Source organism: Ctenopharyngodon idella, chromosome 17 (genome assembly GCF_019924925.1).
Source record: "Ctenopharyngodon idella isolate HZGC_01 chromosome 17, HZGC01, whole genome shotgun sequence".
In the NCBI taxonomy this organism is placed as follows: domain Eukaryota; kingdom Metazoa; phylum Chordata; class Actinopteri; order Cypriniformes; family Xenocyprididae; genus Ctenopharyngodon; species Ctenopharyngodon idella.
In genome coordinates, this window is record NC_067236.1 from 14,462,949 (window position 1) to 14,488,726 (window position 25,778).

Consider the following 25,778-nt stretch of genomic DNA (forward strand, 5'->3'; position numbering starts at 1 on the left):
ACTTGCTATTGCAGTCAATCATGTATTGATTGATTTATTGCCTATAATTAGGAATTTGATTTGAGTAACATCAAATTTTATAACAAATGATTAAATTGTGTCAGTGTGGATTGCATTATACAGAAAAACAGTTCATTGTCTGCTGACACATTTCCATATAGACTGTGTATAGAGTGACACTGTGTTCAGTAGAGGGATAGTTATTTCTGGATAATACTCTTCACAGTGACACAATTTATTGTGTGCATATATAGGCATATACAGTATATATGGTATCCATTTGTCAATTTATAATTGAGGCCATGGAAAATATGGAACCTAAAGGGATTGTAATTCTGTTATCAGAGAATTAATTCTGTTAAAGGGGTGGTTGATTATGATTTCACTTTTTTAACTTTAGTTAGTGTGTAATGTTGCTGTTTCAGCATAAACAACATCTGCAGAGTGACGACGCTCAAAGTTCAATGCAAAGGGAGATATTTTCTTTTACAGAAATCGCTTTATAAGGACTACAACAAATGGCTGGTAGGGACTACAACGAGCTTCTTCCCAGGTTAGTGACATCACAAACCCTAAAATTTACATAAATCCCGCCCCCGAGAACACACAACAAAGGGGGTGAGGCCATGTTGGGCTGCTTTAGAGAAGAGGAGGAGTTGCTGTAGTAGTGTTGTTTCCATGTAATATTACGCCAGACTGCTTCACAAATGGGGGTCAATTTAACACAGGATTTGCACAAAAGATTAACATGACGCCACATGCTAGATGATGAGTTGAATCAACTCCACAGCAACTACATAAAATTATCCACTAACCATTCAGAAACATTCAGTTTCTTTCTATAAGTTGTAACTTCTTCCTGAGTCTCTCCATCAGTGTCGACTCCGGTTTGAACAATGTAAGTCTGAACACCATTACTGACAATCGTCATTTTGGCTGCGTGAGATTCTCCAGCTTTGTTGTTGTTGAGCAACCGAAGCGCGAGCTGTTAAAGCTCCGCCCTCTTCTGGAAAGTGGGCCGGGAGTAGCAGCTCATTTGCATTTAAAGGGACACACACAAAAACTGAGTGTTTTTGCTTACACCCAAATAGGGGCAAAGCTGTAATAAATGATCTGTGGGGTATTTTGAGCTGAAACTTAACAGACACATTCTGGGGACACCAGAAACTTATATTACATCTTGCGAAAAGGGGCATAATAATCCTCTTTAATTCTGTTATTACTCACCCTCATGTCATTACAAACCTGTGTGACTTTCTTTCTTCTGTAGAACATAAAGGAAGATATTTTGAAGAACGATGGAAGCAAACAACATTGGAGCCCCTTGTGTTTTATGTTATAACTTTCAGTTTTGATTTTCTGTGCTCTAATGTTTGAGCCAGAAAGCAAAAAGTCTGTATCAAAGTCTGTCGTGTGTGGGCGAAAAGGGAATTTGTGTAGGCCATACTGCTTATTCTTCAGAGTGAACTTGAGGTACTTTGATAGTACAGTCATACTTGGAATATAATGCTTATAAACAAGTTTATGTTGTAACTTGCACTTGATATAGAACAAGCTAATATAAACTATTTTTAACTGAACGTTACTTCCCACCCTGTCTCTTTCTGTCTCGATCTGATACCAAGTAAATACAGGGACAGTTTTACTGATACAGATGCCGATACCTTTTACTTTTAAAAGCATGCACTTGAACTTACATGTAATGAGAACTTTCCTTTAGGGGAAAGCAGTGACATGATTTATCAGGTGAATGCATCAATACGCTAAATCTGAATACATTTTCATGAATACATTTTTATGACCACTAAAAGATTTTCTGCTCTCAATATGCCTGTAATTAGTTATGTGTATGGTTAATGTATTAAAACCATTATTACTTTTTGTAAAGGTCTGCCAGTGACAGGCTGTTGTACCCCAAAATGTAATTTTTGCAATTTTGTAATTTTGTAATGTAATTTTTTTCTGATAGATTTATTAACAATAATCACAGAGCATAACAATCCATTTGAACTTTTAATGATCAAATAAATTTAATTGCACAAACTAGCCTAATAATAATAAATGTAACATGTAATTCAGTAGTTCAAAAGTTAGGAGTCTTTTGAAAGAAGTCTCTTCTGCTCACCAAAGGCTGCATTTATTTGATAAAAAATACAGCAAAAACAGTAATATTGTGAAATATTATTGCAATTTAAAATAGGCTATCTGTTTCCTATTCTAATATATATTTTAAAATGTAATTTATTCCTCTGATGGTAAAGCTAAATTTTCAGCATCATTACTCCAGTCTTCAGTGTCACGTAATCCTTCAGAAATCATTCTAATATGCTGATTTGATGCTCAGGAAACATTTCTGATAAGCATGATACTTAAGGAAACGCAGCTTTATTTGAACAAGCACTGTGAGCGAAGATTCAGCATCGAAAACTCTCTGTGATTGATTGGTTCCGTCTTGTATGTTCAGACGTGCAGGAGAAATAGTTCTATCATACACAATTATTCGCTAAAATAGTTTATTTTTCCACTTAGAAGCTTATTTTACGCTCTAATTTTTTTGATAATTACAATTACTGGTTAAAAATACCTTATCGATATTTCAGGATCGATCCGCCCACCCCTAGAAGTCAGTTCCCCTCAAGTTCACACAGGTGTCAGTAGTCTAAACACACTAGTGTAGTTAATCACATTAACATTTGATGAACAAAAAAGTGTCTTAAAATTTTTAGTCCTGAGTTTGAACTATATCGATGGCATTCCTTAGCAGCCTATTTATGTAAAATCTGTATGCCTGTGCTCTTTCTTTAAAATAATTTCATTTGGTTTGATATGTTGTATTTATTGGTAGGCTATTTATACTTTTATGTGTCCAAATACTTTTTAGGGAGTTAATGTAAGTCCAACGGACCATGACCTCCTTTTTTAGTCTCACGGGCATTTTCAAATCGTGTGTTTTCTCTAAGTGTTGGTGAAGGACTGAAGTGTCATTGCTCCTTGAAGAGCAAGTATTATGGGAATTGTATTAACCGCTTTAAGTGTAATATCTCTTGTAACGTCCATATAGGTCTTTACAAAGATATTTTTATCCGTGACAGACCAGTTTGATTAAAGTTTACAGATATTAAAGCACAAGTTTCTAGAATAATTCGTTTAGCATTATCACTTCAGTTACACAATAGTAAAAACGACGTTTCCCACAATTCTCTGTGTGACGTATTGCACTGTTGACATTGCGTACGTGTGAATCGGATGCCTGTATATGGAGTAGTCATGTCCATGAATGACTTGATCCTAACGGTATTCCTAGAAATGCGTTTAAGCTTTTACACATGGTGTCGATTTTGACGGCCCAAATAAGAAGGTAATCTCTGAATTAGGAGTTGTACTTGAGAAGGAGCAAAGCGCGTGAAGTTGAAAGTCAAGTTGACGCTGGACACTTGCGTTATGATGCCACGAGACAATATGACTTCCACTGTCCAGAAAATCGCCAGACAGGCCCTCACGACATTCCGAAACCCGTCTGTCGTCGGAGAACACAATAAAGTGTTTTTGGAAAATCAGAGCAAGCTGAAAAGCCTTTTGGCGGAGGTCAGAGCGGCGGACTTGAAGATCGTACCCCGGACCATCGAGAGCGCTGCGACGCCGCCTCAGCGTGTCGCGCCTCCAGTCACATATATGCACATCTACGAGACCGACACTTTCAGCATGGGAGTGTTTTTATTAAAAACAGGCGCTTCTATACCTCTGCATGATCATCCGGGAATGTACGGCATGCTGAAAGTGATCTACGGAAAGGTACGAATCAGCTGTTTCGACAGGATGGATAAGCCTAGAGACGGTGCCAGCGGCGTGCAGTTCAACCCTCCACTGATGCCCTTCCAGAGAAGCAATTTACGGCCTTCGGTGCTGAGATCGGTGGGGGAATACACGGAGGAGAACGGCCCGTGTGTGCTGTCGCCCCAAAAGGACAATATCCACCAAATAGACGCTGTTGACGGACCCACCGCTTTCCTTGACATCTTATCACCTCCATATGACCCGGACGAAGGGAGAGACTGCCATTATTATAAAGTTTTACATGCCCATTCAGAGGCTGCAGATAGAAAGAGTGATGCCCAGGAACATGGTGATTTGTGGCTTATGGAAATACCACAGCCTAGTGAATTCTGGTGTGGTGGCGAACCTTACCCAGGGCCTAAAGTGTCCCTCTGAGAGATCTGAATATAAACTGGCTTCTATTAATCACAGCCTTAGGTGATTCAATAGATTCCTTTTCCTTAATCCGTCAGACTGGGTACTTTATCAAGATTATGGTTATTTGAAATGCCTGTGCCAATCCACTGCCTCTGTCCATACAATTGTTTGCATGTAGACTGTGTGCAGATTTAACAAAAGAACTAGTCTCTGTTCTTTACTGGCCTGTTGCCTTTGTACAGCATGTGATAAATAATTAAATATTTACAGCAGGTGTGAGATTTGGTTTAACAGATGCTTTGCAATAGTCAAACAGAGCAGGAATCTTCTTATCTTGTTTCCATTACTGTATATTGTTTTTGCATTAAGATATCAGAACTACAGTCTGACTCAGAAATGTTTAGCAACAGGCTCTGCGACACTCACTTGGCACTGGATGCTATTTTGAACACTCCTGGTAATTATGACAATAAAGCACTTAGATGGGATGCAAGTGAAATAATAATACTAATGAAAAAAATCAATAAAACATTTAAAATATTATGATATTATAATTTTACATAAGAAACTAAAGTTCTGTTTTCCTTCCAATAAACTTGAACTAATAAAAGAAGTAAAAGTAAATGGTCATGTTGATTATTTTAATACATTTATTGAATATTTAGATTTTTTTTTTTTTTTAGAAGCATGTTATAACCAACATACACTACCATTAAAAAATGTTGGACTTATGCTCACTAAGACGGCATTTATTCGATCAAAAATGTCAGTAATATTATTATTACATTTTAAAAGAACTGTTTTCTATTTTACTATATTTTAAAATAGAAATTATTCCTGTGATGCAAAGCTGAATTACTCCAGTCTTCAGTGTCACATGATCCTTCATAATTCTTACTAATATGCTGATTTTCTGCTCAGGAAACATTTCTTATTGATGTTGTAAACAGTTCTGCTTAAAGGATTAGTTCACTTTCAAATGAAAATTAGCCCAAGCTTTACTCACCCTCATGCCTTCCCTATTCAACTTACGGAAAAAAGTGTAACTGACGCGTCGCCAGTTTACTCTTTCTTCGTAACTTGAATATGGAAGGCAGTCTGGCGGAGGCTAGATATTTTACTTAATAACTTGTTAAATATGGATATTTTTTTATATAAACACATCACTTCGCTTCAGAAGGCCTTTATTAACCCCCCCGGAGCCGTGAGGAGCAGTGTTGCCAACTGCTTTCAATTGAATGTAGCTAAAACTGGTAGCTAAATGTAACTAGATGACATCATAATGGAAAATTCATTGATTTATATGAATATGAATATTGCCCAGGGCACAAAATGAGAATCTAGATAAGGTTTGTCCAAGAAGTTGCTAGATTTGTTCCTAAAATTTTGGGGAAAAAAGTCTCAAAAGGGGCGCTGAAGTCACTAAATCTAGTGACAAAATCACTAAATTGGCAACACTGATGTGGAGTACGTTTATGATGGATAGATGAATGTGGATGGAAGCACTCATACTCGTGACCCCTATTCACTGCCATTATAAAGCTCGGATGCGTCAGGATATTTATTAATATTTCTCTGACTGTGTTCATCAGAAAGAAGAAAGTTTGACTTGAGGGTGAGTAAAGCCTGGACTAATTTTAATTTGAAAGTGAACTAATCCTTTAGTATTTTTGATGAACAGAAATGTCAAAAGATCAAAAATCTTTTTGTAACATTATAAATGTCTTTACTGTCACTTTTGATCAATTTAATGCATCCTTGCTGAATAAAAGTATTTCTTAAAAAAAAAAAAAAAAAAAAAATCTTACCGTTTAAACGGTAGTGTTTATAGGCCTATTTTACTAACCTGCACTTTCAGCTTTGATAGAACAGCCGCACTCAATTGTTTCCAAATTGCGACCTCTAGTGGTAAAACTTTGCAGTGCCATGCGGCACTTGTCGCTTTCACTGGGAAGCTGATCCTCAAAAAAAAACACACTTTGTGTTTATTACAATTTATTAAGACACGTAACAGTAATAATGTCAATAAAAAGACTCACTGTAAACACTATATCTCAGAACAACTGCATTTTGAATCACATGAAATGTTCTGTGATAAGAACGTTGTCTAGCTAGCCTACTACAACAAACATTCAACACTTGATTCATAAGCTGCCTTTGAACATTTGTGCGCACACAAACAGAGCGATATTTCCAGGTTTTAATGGGGCACCAAAACTTGTTATAATGTTAGTTCACATCGCTGTGCCGTCAGCGCTCGAGCTGTGAGGGGGCACTGACACCTTTTTATCTCTCTGTCTCTGGTGAATTTTTGTGTGCCTCCTTCGCTCGTCGCTCCTCGCGAACTTTCTGCCGCAGAAGTCACAGGAGAAGGGCTTCTCGCCCGTGTGTGTGCGTATGTGAGTCGTGAGGTGGTCGCTCCGGCTGAAGCTGCGCATACAGATGCGGCACTGAAACGGCTTATGTCCGGTGTGGATGCGAACGTGGCGCGTGAGCTCATCCGAGCGTGAAAACCTCCGGTCGCATCCCTCAGCCGGACAGGGATACGGCCGCTCATGGACCGGCGTCTTGCACGGTCGGTTCGGGTATTTCCGTGGCCGCAATATTGGCCTCAGTGGGACGTTTTGCGGATTGGTGCCGTCCATAGGCGGCCTTGACCCGTCTACCGGACACGCCAAAGTAAAATTTCTTATGGTGTTCAAGGGAGTCAAAGGTGGTGGGACTCTAATAGACTCCAAAGAGCAAGAAAATGGCTTAATGTCCTGAAATGCAGCCATGTTGTCCCTTTGGCTGTTGCTGGTCTGATAGAAACCTCCATAATCGGGAATAATGGAGAAAAGCGCCCCGTCTATAGTTGGTTTTGGGGCTGAGTAGGACGGAGTGGCGTATGTTATGGGGCACGTAGTGGTCGATAGGTAGACCGAGGGGTCCTGGTAACCTTCGGCACTACAGGTGTAAGGGGGCGGGCCTGTGTATATATGCTCCATGTTGGGAAGAGTTTGGCCTATTTTGGAGCAGTCTGGAGTGGGACCTGCGGGAGAACCCGTGGAGAATGATCCCGAGGAAGGTGGCCTATCTTGCACTCCTGCACTGACAAAGTTGATTATTCCCTCTTGGTTCCAACTTCCTTGCGCGTCGATGGAAATTTTCCCTGTGTAGGCGACAGGCGCACTGTGTGGAGTAAACCTGTTCGGGTCTGTCAGATCAAGGACCCGTTTTTCCACGCCGAAGCTGTCGGTGCTCATGCAACCTGTAGGAGTAAAAGCAAGACGTTTCTATTGAGCAACTCATTCTTATTGCGTTACAGGTTAAGCATAAGTGTAGCCTATTTACAGCAAATCGCGTTTCCACCACGTGGGATCAACTCTAGGAATATTCAGTAAGCTATTTGTTTTCAAAAGATTGTTGGAATGTAGGTGGCAAAATATATGCGGGTAGCACAGGCTATCTCTCGGTATTCTGATTGGACAGATCGCAATCAAATACAGGCTATGCTTTTTCTAAAAGAATTGTGGAGATGAAATTCTAAGTTTTTTATAGGCATATTAATATTATAATTTCGCATTTTATACCCACGTAAAAGTTATTGAACATTTTCCCTGTTCATCTTTTGACAACATGACCCGGTTTTCACCTCAATAACAGTAAAAAATTAAACACAAACAATTAATAAAGGCAACAAAAAAGCTAGCCTAAGTACAAAGAGATCGAATTATTGTTTTGGACAACAGAATTTTTAATACTAAATTGTATACATTCACATTTGGTGTTCATTTGTTTACAGCCTTTTCAAAAATTTTGACTAAAAAACTTATATTACTGAGCAACAGCCCTTGTGACTATTCATTTTAGTATTTAAGCATCTATTTTCTTACCTCCCGACGCCTCACTGAACTGGTCAGAACAAACCCCCACATCCACATCAGAGAATCCCGTTGGCACTGATGAGGGGATCTCATCCAGAGAGTAGACGTGTGATGGCAGACAGCGCATTAAATCATTTAGCGACGCGTTAATTTTATCCCTGCTACTAGTTGTTGCTGTCATGTTGATCCTCGATGTTGTTTTTAAAAAAGCAAGTTGAATTTTATTAAGTTGTTCTCAGAGCTTTTATGATCTAGTTGATCTGTGTTCACCTCAGTGTTGTCATTATAAACGCGCGCATCGGTTTGTTAGAGCTCATCAGCTCGTATATGCCGCGGCAATAAGTGAAACTTTACGTCGTAGTATGCATTTATGAAGAGCCTGTCAATGCCCAGTGACGTCACTGACCATACAAGGACAGAAAAAACGGGTTGGGCTTCTTCTTCTTTTCTTTTCTTTTTTTTCCCTGCTTTTGGCCATGTGACGACACGACCTCTCTTTTTAGACAGATCTCTGAATCTTATATTGCTATTCTTTTTTTTTTTCTTTCACTTTTCTTTAAAAAAAAAAAAAAAAAAAATAGAAAAGTTCTAGATATGTTAATGTTATATTTAAATATATGTGTGGTCTGTCGGAACAATTAAATGTTTTTTTTGTGAACTTTTGGTGCATGTTATTATCAGGAATTCCGGTTAGGGCGCACCCCATAAATGGATATTATCCGGTAACCTAAAACACGCCCCTTTTGACTTATATGGAACGCATCCGGGAAACTCGACACGGAAAATAACGAGCCGCGCCGAGCTCACGTCCCACAGAGGAACCGCAATAAAACTAAATTCAGGAAAGTGATATTTGAATATGTTGGAAAGTTATTCTAGTTTCTAGAGTGTTAAGGAAACATATTTATTAATATACAGAACGTTTTTTTCCTCTATAACAAGACAAGACTATTGTGATTACATCTATTAGTGAAAAATAGACGTTAGTTTTGTTTTCTGCCTAGTAGGAGTTGCAAACGATTTTAATATTTAACTATATTTTAGTATTTTACAGCATTTTGAAGGATTTCAAAACCTCTCAGTCTAATTTCAAGCACTTTAGTTTTCATTTGGTCTCCAACTGTCACTCCCACATGAAAAAATACTATAGTAATTTATAGTAAATACTATAGTGTTTTAGAACCATATTATAGTAAATTGTAGTATACTGTATATTATAGTATTTACAACACTTTGTTAATGAATGCTACAGCATACTGTAGTATTAACTATAGTAAACTGATAAACTGTACTGTAGCCTACTTTAGTTTTTACCACAGTAAACTGTAGTGTATTGTAGTATAATATACCCTATAGTTGTAGAAAACTTAGTACAGTATAGGGTAAAGTAATTTGTTTATATTACTATAGTTATACCACAGCAGCTATAGAATTACCACAACAAATTAATTCAAGTACTTTACTATAGTATGGTTCAAAAACACTATAGTAATTACTATAGCCTAGTATTTTTTCATGTGGGCTGATATTTGTTTATTTAGCATATATATTTATAAAACAACCCTATATTGTAAGGTCTTACTCTCGTATGTTCTCCCTTAGTATGACTGACACATGTAAGGCCGTCCTCGGCTCTTCATCATCCCTCTCGTCACTTTTTGTTTTTCTGTCACCATGTTCTATTTTCATCCGTGGCAGCATGAGCAACAGAGCGTTTTCTGTATGTGCGACTGAAGCCTAATTCATAGCCACCCACACTATGGAACAGCCCCTTCTCCATGGCGTCCTAGCGCAAGTGGAGCCTCTCTGAATAGATCTGCATCTGCCCTCCTCTTGCTTCTGTACAGACACCCCCAGCCTGCCTCCCTTCTCTCTGTTCCCATTCACACTCGCCCACATGCACAGGCTCTGCATGCTGACTGAGCTTCTGTGCATCCAGTATCGCACATTACAGTTAGTGCAAACCCAGCTCTCAGGATCTTATTTAACAGATTTAATATTAAAAGATTTTTAATCATGATGTAGCCTATGGCAAAACCGTGCTTCCAAACATGGAATCATAACATGTTAATGATTTATTCATACACTGTAAAAAAATATTTACATGATTTTTTCTTTTGTCAGATCAACTTCAATAATTAATGTGGTTCAGATAACATAATATTTTGAGTTTCTGTTGGTTACACCAATCACCTTCATTGTATTAACTCAAATTTTAAGGAAAGCATATAACTTACTTTTTTATGTTAAACCAACAATTCTTTTTTTTACAGTGTTTATTACCTGAACGTTTGAAAACATAATGGAAAAGTGCATTAAACTTTTCATATCAATATAATGCATCACTGGAAGCCTTAAATAATCGTAACCATAACATTTTGATATATTTTTATTCTGGAGTAAGTATTTATGTATGTATGTATATATTTATTCATTTTACCTACCTTTACATCTATAGGAACTTTTTGTGCCAAAATGTTCATTTTTTTATTTGTTTGTATGTTTGTTTGTTTGTTTTATTTAAAATATAATTTCATTTCATTTTAGGTGTTTTTTCACTCATTTCCTTGCTTGTTTGTTTATTTATTTATTTATTTAAATTGAATATAATTTTAGGTGCATTTTTAGGTGTTTTTTTTTTTTTTTTTTTTTTGCTCGTTCCATCGCTTGTTCGTTTATTTGTTGATCTATTTATTAACCTCGGGAACTTTTGTGCAAAAAAGATTAATTGTGTTTGTTTGTTTCTTTGTCTGTCTATCTATCTATCTATCTATCTATCTATCTATCTATCTATCTAGGAACTGTTTTGTGCCAAAAATGTTAATTTTTATTTACTTATTTATTTTATTTTAATATCATTTTTAGGTGCAGTTTTAAGTGGTTTTTTTTTTTTTTTTTTTTCACTCGTTCCTTCACTTGTTTTTTTAAGCTCAGGGACTTTTTGTGCCAAAAAGTTAATTGTACGTATGTGTGTTTGTGTATTTGTCTCAGGAATGTTTTGTGCCAAAAGGTTCATTTTTATTTACATATTTATTTTATTGTAATATTATTTTAGGTGCAGTTTTAAGTGGTTTTTTTCACTCGGTCACTCACTTTTTTTATTTTTTTTATTTTTTATTTTTATTTTATTTTATTTTATTTTATTTTATTTCCTCAGGGACTTTATGTGCCAAAAGGTAAATTTTTATTTACTTATTTATTTTTATTTTAATATCGTTTTAGGTGCCGTTTTAAGTGGTTTTTTTTTCACTCGGTCTCTCACTTGTTTATTTTATTTTATTTTATTTTTTATTTTTTTAATTTTATTTATTATTTTCCTCAGGGACTTTTTGTGCCGAAAGGTTAATTTTTATTTACTTATTTATTTTATTGTAATATCATTTTAGGTGCCGTTTTAAGTGTTTTTATTTATTTTATTTTATTTTATTTTTTTTTACTCGGTCCCTCACTTGTTTATTTTATTTTATTTTATTTTATTTTATTTTATTTTTTTTTATTTTTTTTTATTTTTTTTTTTTTTTTTCCTCAGGGACTTTTTGTGCCAAAAGGTAAATTTTTATTTACTTATTTATTTTATTTTAATATCGTTTTAGGTGCAGTTTTAAGTGTTTTTTTTTCACTCGGTCCCTCACTTGTTTATTTTATTTTATTTTATTTTTTATTTTTTTAATTTTTTTTATTATTTTCCTCAGGGACTTTTTGTGCCAAAAGGTTAATTTTTATTTACTTATTTATTTTATTTTAATATCGTTTTAGTTGCAGTTTTAAGTGTTGTTTTTTTTTCACTCGGTCCCTCACTTGTTTATTTTATTTTATTTTATTTTATTTTAATTTTTAAAAAAAAATTTCTCAGAAAAAAAATTTAATTGTATTTATGTGTGTTTGTTTATTTGTTTGTCTCAGTAATGTTTTGTGCCAAAAGAGTAAAGAGCCCTAACAAACCCTGTTTTTTTTAGAGTTTTTATACTTAGAATTTGAGTAACTTCCTAAAGCCGATACTGTCGGTGAGGGCCGTTGTGTAATGACGTGTCATTAATGAGAATTAAGGTCCTCAGTATTAAACACACACTTCCCTTCCTGTCATCTCTGATGTGGCAGCTCTGATAACGTGCCTGATCTGAAAGCATCATCGCCACCTCAGCTCTGCAACATCCTCCAGCAGAGTGATTTTAGCAGCATCCTGCTGTCATTCAGAGAATCAGATGTTTGCTATCTGCGAGAACCTCTTCAAAATCTGTTCCCTTCTAGTTCAGAATTTCAATTGGGTATCACTGAAGTGAATTGGGTCGGACAGCTCAGTCTGTTATTATGATTTGTGAGTTCAGGTGTCTTGTTAAATGAATAGCATGTTTCTCACAAAAGCCAAACATCTATTCATTCTCAAAATTGTTGGAGGGAGGGCAAATGTTTGCTTCCTTTGTCTTACGCCTACAGACACAAAAATTTCTTGCTATTGTGTCAGTGCTGCTATTCACCAGGAAAAGTTAATTGCAGCTGTGGAAGACAGAATACTTATATAACCCACAAGGCAACCAGTTATAGCAGAAATGATCAAAAATGATATCGAAAATATTAAAAATAACTGGTAACATAAAATTGATCATTATATGAAATAAAGTGTATTCTTCATAGCAGATGGTAGATTATTTCGGCGGGTTGTTTGGTACCCCCCCATCCCAACGGCCCCCTCCCTTTGTGCCCCTCTTATGCCCTCTATGCCTTGCTCGCCCACGCAGCGCCATGTTGGGATGGGTTCACAGCCCATTTTGTTTGCGTTGGCTTTGGTGTTGCGTGGGGGTTTGGTGACCCCTGCACACGACGATTAATCAAACGTCACTCTGTGATTTCTCCAAAACTCATTATTCCTTTTTTATAACACAACACGCCTCTGTTAAATGCAGCTTTTTTGATAAATCACCCCTTTAGGCCTGTACACACTTCCATCTGAATCTTTTTACTCATTTAATTTAGTCAAAGAAATTCATTTGTCAAGTTTTGATAACTGTTCATTTATATTATCAGTTGTTTTATTCACAAAGAAACAGACACTGTGCCACTTCATTTTCTTAAATGCAAAAAAGTAGTAATATAGAAGTGTAAGTTTTCAAATTTGAAATTAAACTTAAGTTTATAAAAAAGTTTTGGAGAAATCACTTGTGAATATAACAGGTTTGGGGTTGGTAAGGTATTACAGGAAAAATAGTAAAATTGTGAAAAATTATTTAAATCTAAAATAAGATTTTTCCATTTTAATATATTTTGGCAAAGCTTAATGATTCTTCAGAAATCATTCTAAAATGCTGATCAAGAAATATTTCTTATTATCAGTGTTGAAAATGGTTGTGATACTTAATATTTTTAGTGATATAACCGTGATATATTTTTTTCAGGATTATTTGAAATCTAAATCTTTTCTAATAAATAAATAAATAAATAAAAGTCTTTACAGTCACTTTTGATCAATTTAATGCATTCTGACTGAATAAAAGTATTCATTTCTTTACAATAAAATCTTTAAATCTTTAAAAAAAAATTAAAATAAAATCAAATCCCAAATGTTATTTCTTTTAGGATATGTAATGCAATCTAAATATTTATTCCCTGTTCAATCTTCATTTTCAACTGTTTTCACATTCATACATTCCTCCGAAACACTGCAATTGTGAGTTTTACACTTACCATTCTTGATGGCTGCATTCTGCTGAAGATGTGTTTGATTTTCATATCAACGTAGAGCTTTTCTCTTGCCCAGGTCCTTCACGGCTTTCTTCTGCTGTTGCCCAAACACTACCAGCACTGATCAGATATAGCCCTCTACATCTCTAAGAGGAGGTTCATATATGCTTTTCTATTCATTCGGAAACCCTGGACAATGCACTTGTTCCCACCTCCAAACACCCTCACAACTGAAGCTGGTATGGTAATGAGTGAGATTTGGGGAGGCCAGCAGATTGGGCCACAGAGCAGCTCTTTGGGTTGTGGCTTAAGCGTTACTCTAAAGGCGTGGCTTTCCAAACAGCTGACCCGCTAGTGATGGAGGTCCAAACCGGATAACTGCAACATTATCTTACGTTTCAGTTTTGATCACTTTTTGAGACTTTTGATGTAGTAATATGCAGCGTCCTCCAGTGTTGGGGGGGAACGCATTACAAGTAACTTGAGTTACGTAATCAGATTACTTTTAAAGTAACGTGTTACTTTTAAAGGGTTAGTTCACCCAAAAATGAAAATTCTGTCATTAATTACTCACCCTCATGTCGTTCCACACCCGTAAGACCTTTGTTCATCTTCAGAACACAAATTAAGATATTTTTGATGAAATCTGAGAGGTTTATGACTCGTCCATAGACAGCAATATAATCAACACTTTCAAGGTCCAGAAAGGTATTAAAGAGATTGTAAAAACAGTCGACGTGACTGCAGTGGTTCCACCTTAATTTTATGAAGCAACGAGAATACTTTTTATGCTCAAAAACAAAACAAAAATACCAACTTTATTCAACAATATCATCTCTTCTGTGTCATTCTCATACATTGTTTACGTCGAGCACATCCAGGTTCGTCAGAACACAGACTCATTATTGGCCGGCTCCTGCGTCAGCATCACACGCATGCGTTGTGCTGCTCACGTGAACAGCTTTGGCCAATACTGAGCCAGGCATTCAGACGTAAACACGGAAGCCTTCACTGTGCTTACTGCGTCAACTGCGTAAAGATAATGACAGGGAAGAGAAGATATTGTTGAATAAAGTTGTTAATTTTGTTTTGTTTTTGCGCACAAAAAGTATTCTCGTCGCTTTATAACATTAAGGTTGAACCACTGCAGTCATGTCGACTGTTTTTTTTTTACGATGTCTTTAGTACCTTTCTGGATCTTGAAAGTGTTGATTATATTGCGGTCTATGGACGAGTCATATACCTCTCGGATTTCATCAAAAATATCTTAATTTGTGTTCTGAAGATGACCAAAGGTCTTACGGGTGTGGAACGACATTTTGGGTGCAGATTTTTAGGAAACATACTAAGTTCACATACTTGTTTCTCAGAAAAACAATGCCACTGCCAGTTATTTTAATTTGAAATGTGCGTTCAGTGTCAGAATGTCTGTTTTTGTTTTGGTCTGTGTGATCCCACAGTATTTCGACACCCCGGGTTGCCAGTTGGTGGAAAATACAGCGATGGAAGCCATCAAATATACTGGGTTTGAGATCGCAAATTCTAAAAGACCTAAAAAGCCTCGGCATCCATCTAAAAATCTCTAAAAGAAACATAATGCATTACTTTCTATAAAAAGTAACTAAAGGAATAGTTCACCCAAAAAAAATGAAACTTCTGTCATCATTAACTCACCCTCAAGTTGTTCCAAACCTGTATGAATTTCTTCTGCTGAACACAAAAGATGATATTTTGAAGAATATGGGTAACCAAACAATTGATGGCCCCATTGACTTCCATAGAATTTTTTTCCATACCATGGAAGTCAATGGGGTCCATCAACTGTTTGGTTACCAAATCTTTCAAATCCACTGGACATCCTAAATAGTCTGGTGGAGGGTTACATTTTTAAGAACTGATCATTAAAAAAAGCCCCATTCTAACTCATAAGTTATTCTAATCTATTTACTTGATTTACTTACCTCCATTTTTATGAATGGAAGCACATTCTCAGTTATGAAGCTATTTAGGAAGTGCAATTTATTTAACATTGCCAGGGCAGAACATTACACAAATAGCCTCACTGCAGGCTGGCCATTAAGATTTTGGCTGATGTTTCAGAATCGCCGTCCAACAGAACCAATCGCCTGCGTGCCTAGAGCTCCAGATGATACAGCAAATAAATTACTGTTTAATCCACTGCTGGAGAACAAGCGACAGGCTATAATTAACAATTAAGAACTGAAGCAGTATGTATATTATTGTCTCATGTTAAACTATAATAGAATCATTAGTTGTTTATACTGAGTGTGCTACGTATAATTTTTTTAGCATATAAAGTATGTGAGAGTAAGTGTCGCACAGATGTATACAGTAAAATACTTTAGTTCAAATTTATATTAGTCTATTTAAATGTTTAATTAAGAAAAAAGTCTCACTCATGGTAATGCAGGTATAATTTTAAATTTTTAAAATAATTTTAAATTAATATAAGCATTCATTAAATGCAGTTGTACAGTTATATCTGATTAACTGATGAGTAATTTCAAGAGCTTCTGAGCAGATAAATATCATGCAATAATAACCCAAGCCAAGTATTCCTGGATAAGAAGCTCCAGATTTTTTTTTTTCACAGGGATCAGTGAACCCCCATCACGCAAAATTCCCCATGCGTAGGAGGAAAGAGCAGGAAGATGGATGACCAAGCCCCTATAGTTTGATGGTATTGCTCATGTCATCACCAAGAAACAAAGACAGAAAGCAGCAGCAGGGAGAGGATGGGGAGCGTGGATCATTAGATGGAAAATCAACATGGGCCAGCTGAAATACCACTATCGCTTCTCCATGACTTTGTCTTTATGTGCTTCATCTGTGTGAAGGCAGTGTGTATTTGAGTATTATAACAAATGACGGGACTTGAACTGATTTGATGTTATTGCTCATGTTGTGTCTTATTTCAGCAGTTCAGCCAGCAGATATTGCTCAGGGTCCCACAAATGATTCTTTGAATAGTCAAAGACAAAACATCCACCCCCAATGAGCACATGCTGGAGTACACCAACCTACATATTCAATAAAACAATCAAATCAACCAATCAGAATGTGTTACACTGAATAACAAAATCAATGATACAAATATCAGATGAAAAGAGACTAAACAGAAAATAGACCCCCGGAACAGTTGAATTATTAAACCCTAATCCTAAAGGACATTATTATTATTGTCTCTAACTGTAAATGTTACATTATTTCAACCATTTCACAGTATGTTTTCTGAATAGATAAAATGTGACAATATTTTTGCAATTTGGGCCAAGAACTGATCACCGCATTTTCACCTATTAAAATACTGAGCTTGAAATGTAATGTTTGAATGTCACTATATAGAACTGAATTGGCCAAATAAAATAATTGACTATTTATAGTTATTTTTGTATAGCACTTCAAAGAGATATTGAGAGCTCTATCAAATGTGATTGATTTTTCTTGCTTCTGTCCTGATAATGATCCATTTATTGCCTACACGTGACGCAAAGCCTTATAATGCACAGCTGCTCATCTAAAAAACAAGCATTCCGCAATATTTACACACTATTTTCTTATCAGTAGCCTATCTTTTTGGTCTGTGTTCGTGATTGGAGATTCCTGATGTGCCTGTGTTGTCCAGCAGATGGCGTCATACACTGAGAGTCAGGCTTCCGTTCTCACGTGACGTCACTACAAACAAACACCTCGTGAAGTTGCGCAAGGTGTCCAGTCACTGCTGCTGTCTGTCCTGAGGTCTCGAAGTAAAATTAAGGAGTTAAACATTGTTAAATCTGTCAAACTAAGGGATGAAATAGAAATGGAAGTAATGGAGAGCCCTCTAAATCGTGTAAGTGATTTTTATAACAGTATAACTTTATAAAATGTGCTGGCAAGTTGCGGTTACTGGAGTAAAATAAAGATTTTTTTCTTTCTTTCTGTAGTGGCTTTACGTGTTTAAAGTTTTAAATATGTCCCACTTTATGCCTTAAATGTGATTAATAAGTGTTAATTTGTCAGACCCTTATGTTAATAGCTTATTTAGGCCTAGTAAATAAGTAAATAAGCTTTGAGTTTGAGTAAATAAATAAAATTTAAACATATGCTAAATATTGTGAGGATCGTTCAGTATTTCCAAAATGTAGAGTTGTCAAAATACCGACTTCGCTACCAAGTCGGTTCTGAAATTTTACAAATATGATGCTTTGAGCACTGTTGAGCGGATTCGTAAACATCTCTGACTGTGTTCACGCGCTCATCGGATTTGTCTGTGATTGGCTACAATGATCAACACACTGGAGCGTTTGAAAGCACACTTAAGTGTTTGAATTGTATCATCTGTATAAGCGCTCGGTGAAGAGCGTCATTGATGTCTATTTACAACATGTTTTTGAAGCGTTGATCATTGTAGCCAATCACAGACATATCTGATGAACGTGTGAACGCAATGGCCAATCAGAGGCGCTCAACAGCGCTCAAAGCATATCAAATTTTTTAAATTTCAGTACCGACCAAGCGTGCCTCACGAGTCCTGAAAAGTGAAGCCAAAGCATCTCGATCGCCCCCAGGTGGCTGGATGCAGTATAGGTCATAAACCCCGCCCTCTCAATGTAATGCAATGGACGTGAGACAAACAGTCAAATTACACGTCAAATATTTTTTCTTCCAAAGATGATTTCTGTCATTTAGGCAGTTTTTATCACGCTGATGTTAGTTAAAGTGTTCGTTCTTTAAATAAGTTTAAGTTAGTTATTTGATGCTATAAAAACGCGGGTTTTTGACGTCATGATTGACAGCTGAGATTACAGCTTCCCTGAGCGAAGTCGTCACTGAAGCACCAACGGACTTTTCTCTGGATCTTCGGGAGGAGATTGGAGCTTTAACTTTAATTTGTACATTTCCAGAACTGTTTATTTCACACCGACATAATGTGTTGTTCTCCGATTTTGCGGGCGTGTGGGCGGGACCTTGATATCGCGGCTCCACTTCACGCTCACTACTGCGCAGACTCGAGCCTCAAGATGTCAGCGCCATATTGACGCACTGGAGGCTTCAGTTACTACAATGGAAGAGAGAGAAGGTGCGTCGTCCATATATATATATATTTTTTTACGGTGTATGGTACCGACTTGGTACCGAAGTCCGTACTTTTGACAACTCTACCAAAATCATAACCGGCTTGCAGTATTTTCTCATAAGAGTTATGAAATGTATTGACTGGCACGTGGTGTAGTTTGGATTCCATGAAAAAAAAGTCACTATTTTAAGACTCAAGCACCAACTTATTATTGAACCCATAAGTGTCTTTAACTACTATGTACTAACATTTAAATTAATAATTTGATACGATGCTCTTATTGTGCTAATACATGTTTTTACATTGTACTTGTTATTTTTTTTAAATACCTGCTGCATGCAATTACAGTTGTTAATTTATGTAATTATGTCTATAATTACACTGTTGAACTTCCCTTACATCTAAACCTATCCTTAAACCCAATCATCCCACCAAACCTGTCCTAACCTTACCCGTATCCCACCACAATAGCAGCAAGTGTTTTGCAATACAACATGAACACCATAAGTACATTGTACCTAACATTTTTAATGCAGGTACATAGTAGTTAAAGGCACCTAATATAAAGTGGGACATCATTATTTAAATCCTGTGACCCTTTTTCCCCAGAAAACATGGCAATTGTCTTTACTACAGGCCCATCATTATGGCCGAAAGGCAGATCAGTTGTTGGCGAAAGAAAAATATGAGGATGCGATTTTATGCCATAGTGAAGCAGCAGGTAAAGTAATGAATCCCCCTTTGTTCTTCAGACAATCCACACATAAAGAATTGGCACAAAATAAATGAAAGAGTAAATGAACGTGTCGTTGTCTCTCTCTGCTCAGAGCTGTTGAAAGAGGCCTTATCAATGACACAGAGTGAACAGGTAAGACGGCATGTTTATGACAAGGCAGGTGTGACTCCATTCCAACTGTCTGCCTTTCAGTTTTTTAAATGTATTTTATAATATTCAGATACAAAGTGGAAGTGTTTAATTGTTGAAGTTGTTAATAGTTGAGTATATCACTAAAATCTCAAGCTTTTCTTTTGTAAATATGTGCAACAAATATAGACAGACCCAGATGGAATCTGGAGAATTTTTCCTCATTTTTGTCTGCATCAATTTTAGGGCAAAAGATACAGATGGTCTCAAATTCCATGTTGGCCTACTTAGAGTACATTAGTTGTGCCTTTTAGTGCTAAGACTTGCATTACTGTTTAAAGTTTGGACTTCACAGGGTTTTGTTTTAAAAATGTTTTTGAAGGAAGTCTCACCCAGGCTGTAATTATTTGTGAATATAGTATACGGTAACATTAATATTGTGTAACTTTATATATAACTTTTCATATTTTAATATATTTTAAAATTGTATGAATTGTCAGCATCATTACTCCAGTCTTTAGTGTCACATGATCCTTCAGAAATCATTCTAATATACTGATTTTCTGCACAAGAAAAATTTCTAACAAATTATTATTAAAATAGTTATGTTTGTGGAAACCGTGATATATTTCTTTAGGATTATGAATAGAAATTTAAGTCCTTACTGTCACTCTTGATCAATGTAATACATATTTACTGAATAAAAGTATTAAAGTCTTTAAAAAGGCACTGTCCTCAAATATTTACCAATTTCCTGATACAAATATTGTACCTAAATTTTTTTGACAGGTTGGATATCAACATCACATTAAAAGCCTAAATGTATATAATATAATTGGAATATCGAATAAAACATTTGCAAATAAAGCAGTGTTTCCATCCCATGTGTTCATGAGAGCAAAATCGTCACTTCCTCAGAAATTGCCATAAATATCTGTAATAAAAAAGGAAGTTGCTGCAATCGGGGAAGCCACTGTGGCTCTGTTTTTCTCCATAATTGACTTGCGTCTCAGAGCACGCGGACAAAACGCAATAAACGCTGACATCTTGCGTTTGAATGCTGTTTTTTTGGAAAGCAGACGCTATTGTGAGGAAATTAAACCAAATCATTCTGATGACAGACTTTGGCTCAGGCATTTCAGAATGATCAAAGTCAAACCAAATTTTGAGATGCAGTGCAGTGAAATTGGTCCGCTGGATAGTCCAGTTATCCAATCACATCCACCGATGAGGCAAAGTCATGTGAGTTTTTTGTTGCGCATCAATATATTCAGTAAAAGTGTTTCTATCGTAGTTTATGCGCATGTCTTCTTATCGGATAAAAAAATGTATACATTGTATACATTTTTTATGTGCATTTTTAGAATTCATGCGGATCTTGGCATTTCCATCCAGCATTTTTTATGCAATATCCCAAAATGTGCATAAAAATAGGTGGATGGAAATGTGTTGTCATCTATAAGGCTCATGCCTACAGAAATGTAGCTCTCTTGAATTTGTACTGTACAGAAAGTACATTTTGAAAGGTCTCCCGTTTACTTTTTAAAGGTTTAGTTCACCCAAAAATGACAATTCTGTCATTAATTACTCACCCTCATGTCGTTCCACACCCTTAAGTCCTTCGTTAATCTTCGGAACACAAATTAAGATATTTTTGATGAAATCCGACGGCTCAGTGAGGCCTGCATTGACAGCAAGATAATTAACACTTTCAGATGCCCAGAAAGCTACTAAAGACATATTTAAAACAGTTCATGTGACTACAGTGGTTCAACCTTAATGTTATGAAGCGACGAGAATACTTTTTGTGCACCAAAAAAACAAAATAATGACTTTATTCAATAATATCTAGTGATGGGCAATTTCAAAACACTGCTTCATGAAGCTTCGAAGCTTTACGAATCTTTTGTTTCAAATCAGTGGTTCGAAGCGCGTATCAAACTGCTAAAGTCACGCCCCCCAGTGGTGAACCATTGAAATTTCTAAACATTTATGATGTAACGAAGCCTCGTTTACTGAAATCATGTGACTTTGGCAGTTTGATACACGCTCCGAACCTCTGATACAAGCTCTTTTACATTATGTACTAATTTCTACACTCATGTGCCTTTTCTTTTCACAGAGTGTAGACACTGTTGTGAAGTACAGTCATTTTAACTATATTTTGATATATATCAAGGTACGGCTGTCTTTAGAGCTCCAGAGAGACCGACATCTCCAACAGCAGCGACTGATCAAGATGAGCTGCAAACAGGCTAAACTCAAAGGAAAGCTCCTGGTCAGCCCTTCAAAACACACCTCATCCCTGAAAACACAGTGTCCCAGTCAGACAGTCCTCCAAAGTCCTCCGCTCGGCTGGAAGGCTGCCAAAGATGACAAGACTCGACTGGAAGAGCAGAGCACTGCCATCGCTGACCTGTGGAAGCTCATTGCTTTCCTGCTCATGGAGAACAAGTGGTTGCTGGAGGAACACGAGAAACTGAAGGCAGAGAATGCTAGTCTGAAGAGAGACCCTTATGAGGAGCATCAGAGCCCCCAGGCTTCTCTAGCTCAACCTTCACCGCTGGGTATGAGGCTCCTGCATGTGCCCTCTGACCTCCAGCATGAGATCCAGCTACTGTTGGACACGGCAAATGACAGCTAGGCCTGCATCCACCTACGCTACCTCAAACTTTTGAGCAGTGGTGAACCACCTTGCATGAGAGCAGACACTGAAATCATGAACTTTAGTCAGTTTAATGTAGTTTAGAATGTCATTGGGTTGAAGTTGAGCCTATTTATTTACTATTTTTTAATAGATAATGTTCCTTGTCTTGTTGAACATGTAATAATAATGAATAAATAGGAAAAACCTTTTTCTTGTTGAATATCCCTGATTCACTATAAATGTAAAATATGGTGCTTGATACGTGTCAGAATTGAGCAGTATTTGTCTAAAAACTACATTCTACTTTGTTTTATATTTCAGTCCAACGAAGATGTAGTCAAACACAAATCCAATGGCCAAAGTCAGGATTTTTGCTTAAAGGGGTGGTTGATTATGATTTCACTTTTTAACTTTAGTTACTGTCTAATGAACCAAAAAAAAACAAAGCCTCAGAACACTGTTTTTGTTAAAGCTTGAAGCTAAGCTGGTCACTAGTCATTGCCATTTTATTGATTGGCGTGAGCTATTTTTGTGGTCTGAAACAGTCATACGGCATTAGATCAACACTTAAGTAAATAATTTTTGGGTGAACTATCCCTTTAAATAAAAACCTAGAAAACTGACTGAATAACCTTTAATTTATTAATGGATATTAATGGAGCACGTAAACAGAGTCATGAAAGAGAATGTTTGATTATTCCATTTTTAATGGAAAATGTAAAACATTTCTTTAACTTCAATGTACATACAGTAGCAAACAACACATACAGCAAATAAAGCACACCATGTTATAGAAAATCATAATATATATATTTATATATGTATATTCTGCTATTTACATAATACATTTCAGCTGAAAATTTCACAAGATCTTTTTTTCAAACGAACACAGAATAAACAATTTCTTTAATATTCTCCCTCTGCACAGTGAATATTTGCCAAACTGTAAATAATTTAATGTTGCTTAAACATAATAAAACCTGTCAGTTTGGCAGCTGCTGATTTGATGGAATGCTGCAATGATTGCGTTAGAATCTCTGCTCTCTCCAACTGTTCAAAACACAGCATGACAGCATGGTGAACACTTCGCAGTGCAAAAACTACTGATAAAGAACATGGATCATTATCGCCTTTGGGAAAAACATGTATTTGCCAGTGTTCTTCTTTCTAATTGTTTTCCATGGTCTTCTGCGTGTGCGGCAAGTGGAAGTGATGGGCTTTAAAGTTCATTGCACCTGTCTGGAGAGCACAGTGTATTTTTATCTCTCCGTTTGTTGTACTTCCACCCCTTACCTCACTTCCTGTCCACACAGGAAGACACAACAGGGAGGGTCAAACAAAGAGAGAAAATCAAAGAAGAAAGCGACATCATAGAGGAAGTCACGGCCCATTTTGTTGGAATCAAAGTTCTTTCCTGGAGAATCTTGGGATTGTCTTTATGCTCCAAGGGTTTGGAAAGAGGAGGAGATGCATTGTCAGGACTCCTCCTGTTTTAGCTCGTCTGTGTTCTCCTTCAAATGTTTCCTCAATGTGGCCACAGCATCTTTCACAGAGTGATAAAAGATGTTCTTCACCTGAACAATAAATGAAAAGATATTGTGAAATCACTACAGAGTACAAAAATTTTAAGCATCACAATCAAGGAATTTAAAACCATAATAGCAATTGTGGCTACATCATGCCTCTTATTACTAAAGGCTGAAATACACTATAAGACTTTCAATCGTTCTAAACTCGTTCAAACTCACATGCGCATTGTTGCTAGGAGACACGTGACAAATGAAAACAATATATGTTCTAAAATATCAAATGTTTGATATCCTCTAACTCCAACTGACCAAAATCTACAGACTGGCTCTGACTTCCGACAACTATTGTTGACTCCTTCAGACTGTAAATAGCAGCTAAAATCATGTAGTGTATTCCAGCCATAAGCCAGAATTAAAAGGAATGAATTGAAAATACAGTGAGACACACCACCACACAACCAATCAGAAAGTATTTGATGATTAATATACAGTTATGCAGAGCATGATTTTGGAATAATAAGATTTCACTGTGGGTGAGGTTACCAGCATGACGCAGTAGAAATGGAAATTAAACGATCGACAAAATATGTCACAGTAGGAAGATGGAGGTACCTGGAGTTTGTCTTCATAATTCACTTGGTCTTTGAGAAGGCGGAGCTCTTGAGTTAGATAATAGGAGTTGTGCGCATGTTCAGGGGACACAAAGTCTACATTCACTTGGATGCAACTGTGCAGATTCATCACCTAAAAAGACACAGCGTGAAATACTGAATACTGAATGCCTGGTGGTTTGACAGCTTTAAGAAACCAGCCATCCTTCCCAAGAGCACAGGACAGATTGCTTTAGGAGGATGTAGCTGGTAATGTGAGTGTTGTAATGTACCTGGTGCAGAGCTCCAGCAGGGATGATAACAGCATCTCCATGGAACTGGAGGAGTGTGCGGCTCTCAACGCCATATTCCTCCTGTAACTTCTTTCTCAGCCTGGGGCTCAGATACCATCCGCCCTCACGCAGGGGGTCGGCATCACTGTCCCACTCTGAGTCCGAGTCCGTCCCTGGATCTGCTTCAGTCTGCTGCTCAGCAGCAACCTACATACACAGACACACAAAAGCATGAATATAATATCCTCATTGATTAGGGAAGTGTTTAGTGAACTAATTTAATCTAGAGGTCTGTGTCATCTTCATAGTAATCCAAGCTAATGTCATGATTCAGGAAAATGTACTGGGAGAACAACAAAGGGCCCAAGACAGAGCCTTGTGGCACACCATACTTTACATGCATTAGTTCAGGCAACTCATTCCCTATCAGTAAGTACATAAGGTCATAATCTTTACATGATCAAGTAGTGTGGTACCTTTTGTAGGAACTCCTGGATCTTTTGTAGGTCTTTACTCATGTAGATGTGCCACAGAGCACCTGGCATCTCATTAGGGTCTTTCAGTCGTTTCTTTACACTCTCATCCAGAAATTCTCCCTCCAAGAGCTTCAATACACCTAACACACAAAGGGTTTAACAACCAAATTAATGCAGTCTTACACACACGTTATGGCTCACAATATTCCTTTAAAAGCTCTCATGCTGGCATTTTAAAGGACACCAATAAAGTTTTTATTTTAGCAATTCCCAAGACTTGTAATTATACTAATTATACACGTAATTATAAAAGCCTGAGTGGCAAATCTCAAGCCTGAGTCTCGTAAATAAAAAACATTTTTTATTTCTTATTTATCAAAATTAAAAGAGACATTATGGTAGCAATGATGTTACAGGAAGTCAAAGGATGATTTTATATTGATGTGCAAGTATTGCCTGTCGAGTCATTTTATTTTTAAACATTCAAATCCACCTCCCTTACAAAGTAATACATTTCACTGTTAAATAATGTAATGAATATGCAAACTTACTAAGGCAAATCAAT

General features: G+C 36.6%; 5 protein-coding genes across 7 annotated transcripts in view; 3 read left to right on the forward strand and 2 right to left on the reverse strand.

Moving 5' to 3' along the window:
* Window positions 1–17,132, forward strand: part of znf365 (zinc finger protein 365) — a 33,352-nt gene extending 16,220 nt beyond the window's left edge. The window contains exon 7 of the transcript XR_007925835.1: window positions 16,348–17,132. The gene's annotated coding sequence lies outside the window, so the exon portion shown is untranslated. The remainder of the gene's footprint in view (window positions 1–16,347) is intronic.
* Window positions 3,211–4,815, forward strand: adob (2-aminoethanethiol (cysteamine) dioxygenase b). Its single transcript, XM_051867359.1, has one exon. It carries the CDS (start codon window positions 3,442–3,444, stop codon window positions 4,207–4,209), a length of 768 nt encoding a protein of 255 aa, XP_051723319.1. The 5' UTR covers window positions 3,211–3,441; the 3' UTR covers window positions 4,210–4,815.
* Window positions 4,941–8,427, reverse strand: egr2a (early growth response 2a). Its single transcript, XM_051867356.1, has 2 exons — window positions 8,067–8,427; window positions 4,941–7,441 (listed from the first exon to the last, which is right to left on the reverse strand). Exons 1-2 carry the CDS (start codon window positions 8,236–8,238, stop codon window positions 6,426–6,428), a joined length of 1,188 nt encoding a protein of 395 aa, XP_051723316.1. The 5' UTR covers window positions 8,239–8,427; the 3' UTR covers window positions 4,941–6,425.
* Window positions 17,133–17,370: 238 nt separating the features above from the next.
* Window positions 17,371–22,533, forward strand: nrbf2a (nuclear receptor binding factor 2a). Of its 2 annotated transcripts, none has more exons than XR_007925852.1 (4): window positions 17,371–17,586; window positions 19,423–19,534; window positions 19,641–19,681; window positions 21,858–21,953. XR_007925852.1 is itself a non-coding variant. In XM_051867601.1 (4 exons), exons 1-4 carry the CDS (start codon window positions 17,557–17,559, stop codon window positions 22,320–22,322), a joined length of 621 nt encoding a protein of 206 aa, XP_051723561.1. In that variant the 5' UTR covers window positions 17,426–17,556; the 3' UTR covers window positions 22,323–22,533. The 2 variants fall into 2 exon arrangements, 1 of the variants encoding a protein (XP_051723561.1); XM_051867601.1 differs by having other exon boundaries at window positions 17,426–17,586; window positions 19,450–19,534; window positions 21,858–22,533.
* Window positions 22,534–23,014: 481 nt separating this feature from the next.
* jmjd1ca (jumonji domain containing 1Ca) overlaps window positions 23,015–25,778 on the reverse strand; it is a 63,687-nt gene continuing 60,923 nt past the window's right edge. For both annotated transcript variants that reach the window (XM_051867599.1, XM_051867600.1), the window contains 4 exons: window positions 25,214–25,353; window positions 24,738–24,944; window positions 24,467–24,598; window positions 23,015–23,899 (listed from right to left, as the gene is read on the reverse strand). In XM_051867599.1, the coding sequence (XP_051723559.1) occupies window positions 23,801–23,899; window positions 24,467–24,598; window positions 24,738–24,944; window positions 25,214–25,353 (578 nt within the window). In that variant the 3' untranslated portion in view covers window positions 23,015–23,800. The remainder of the gene's footprint in view (window positions 23,900–24,466; window positions 24,599–24,737; window positions 24,945–25,213; window positions 25,354–25,778) is intronic.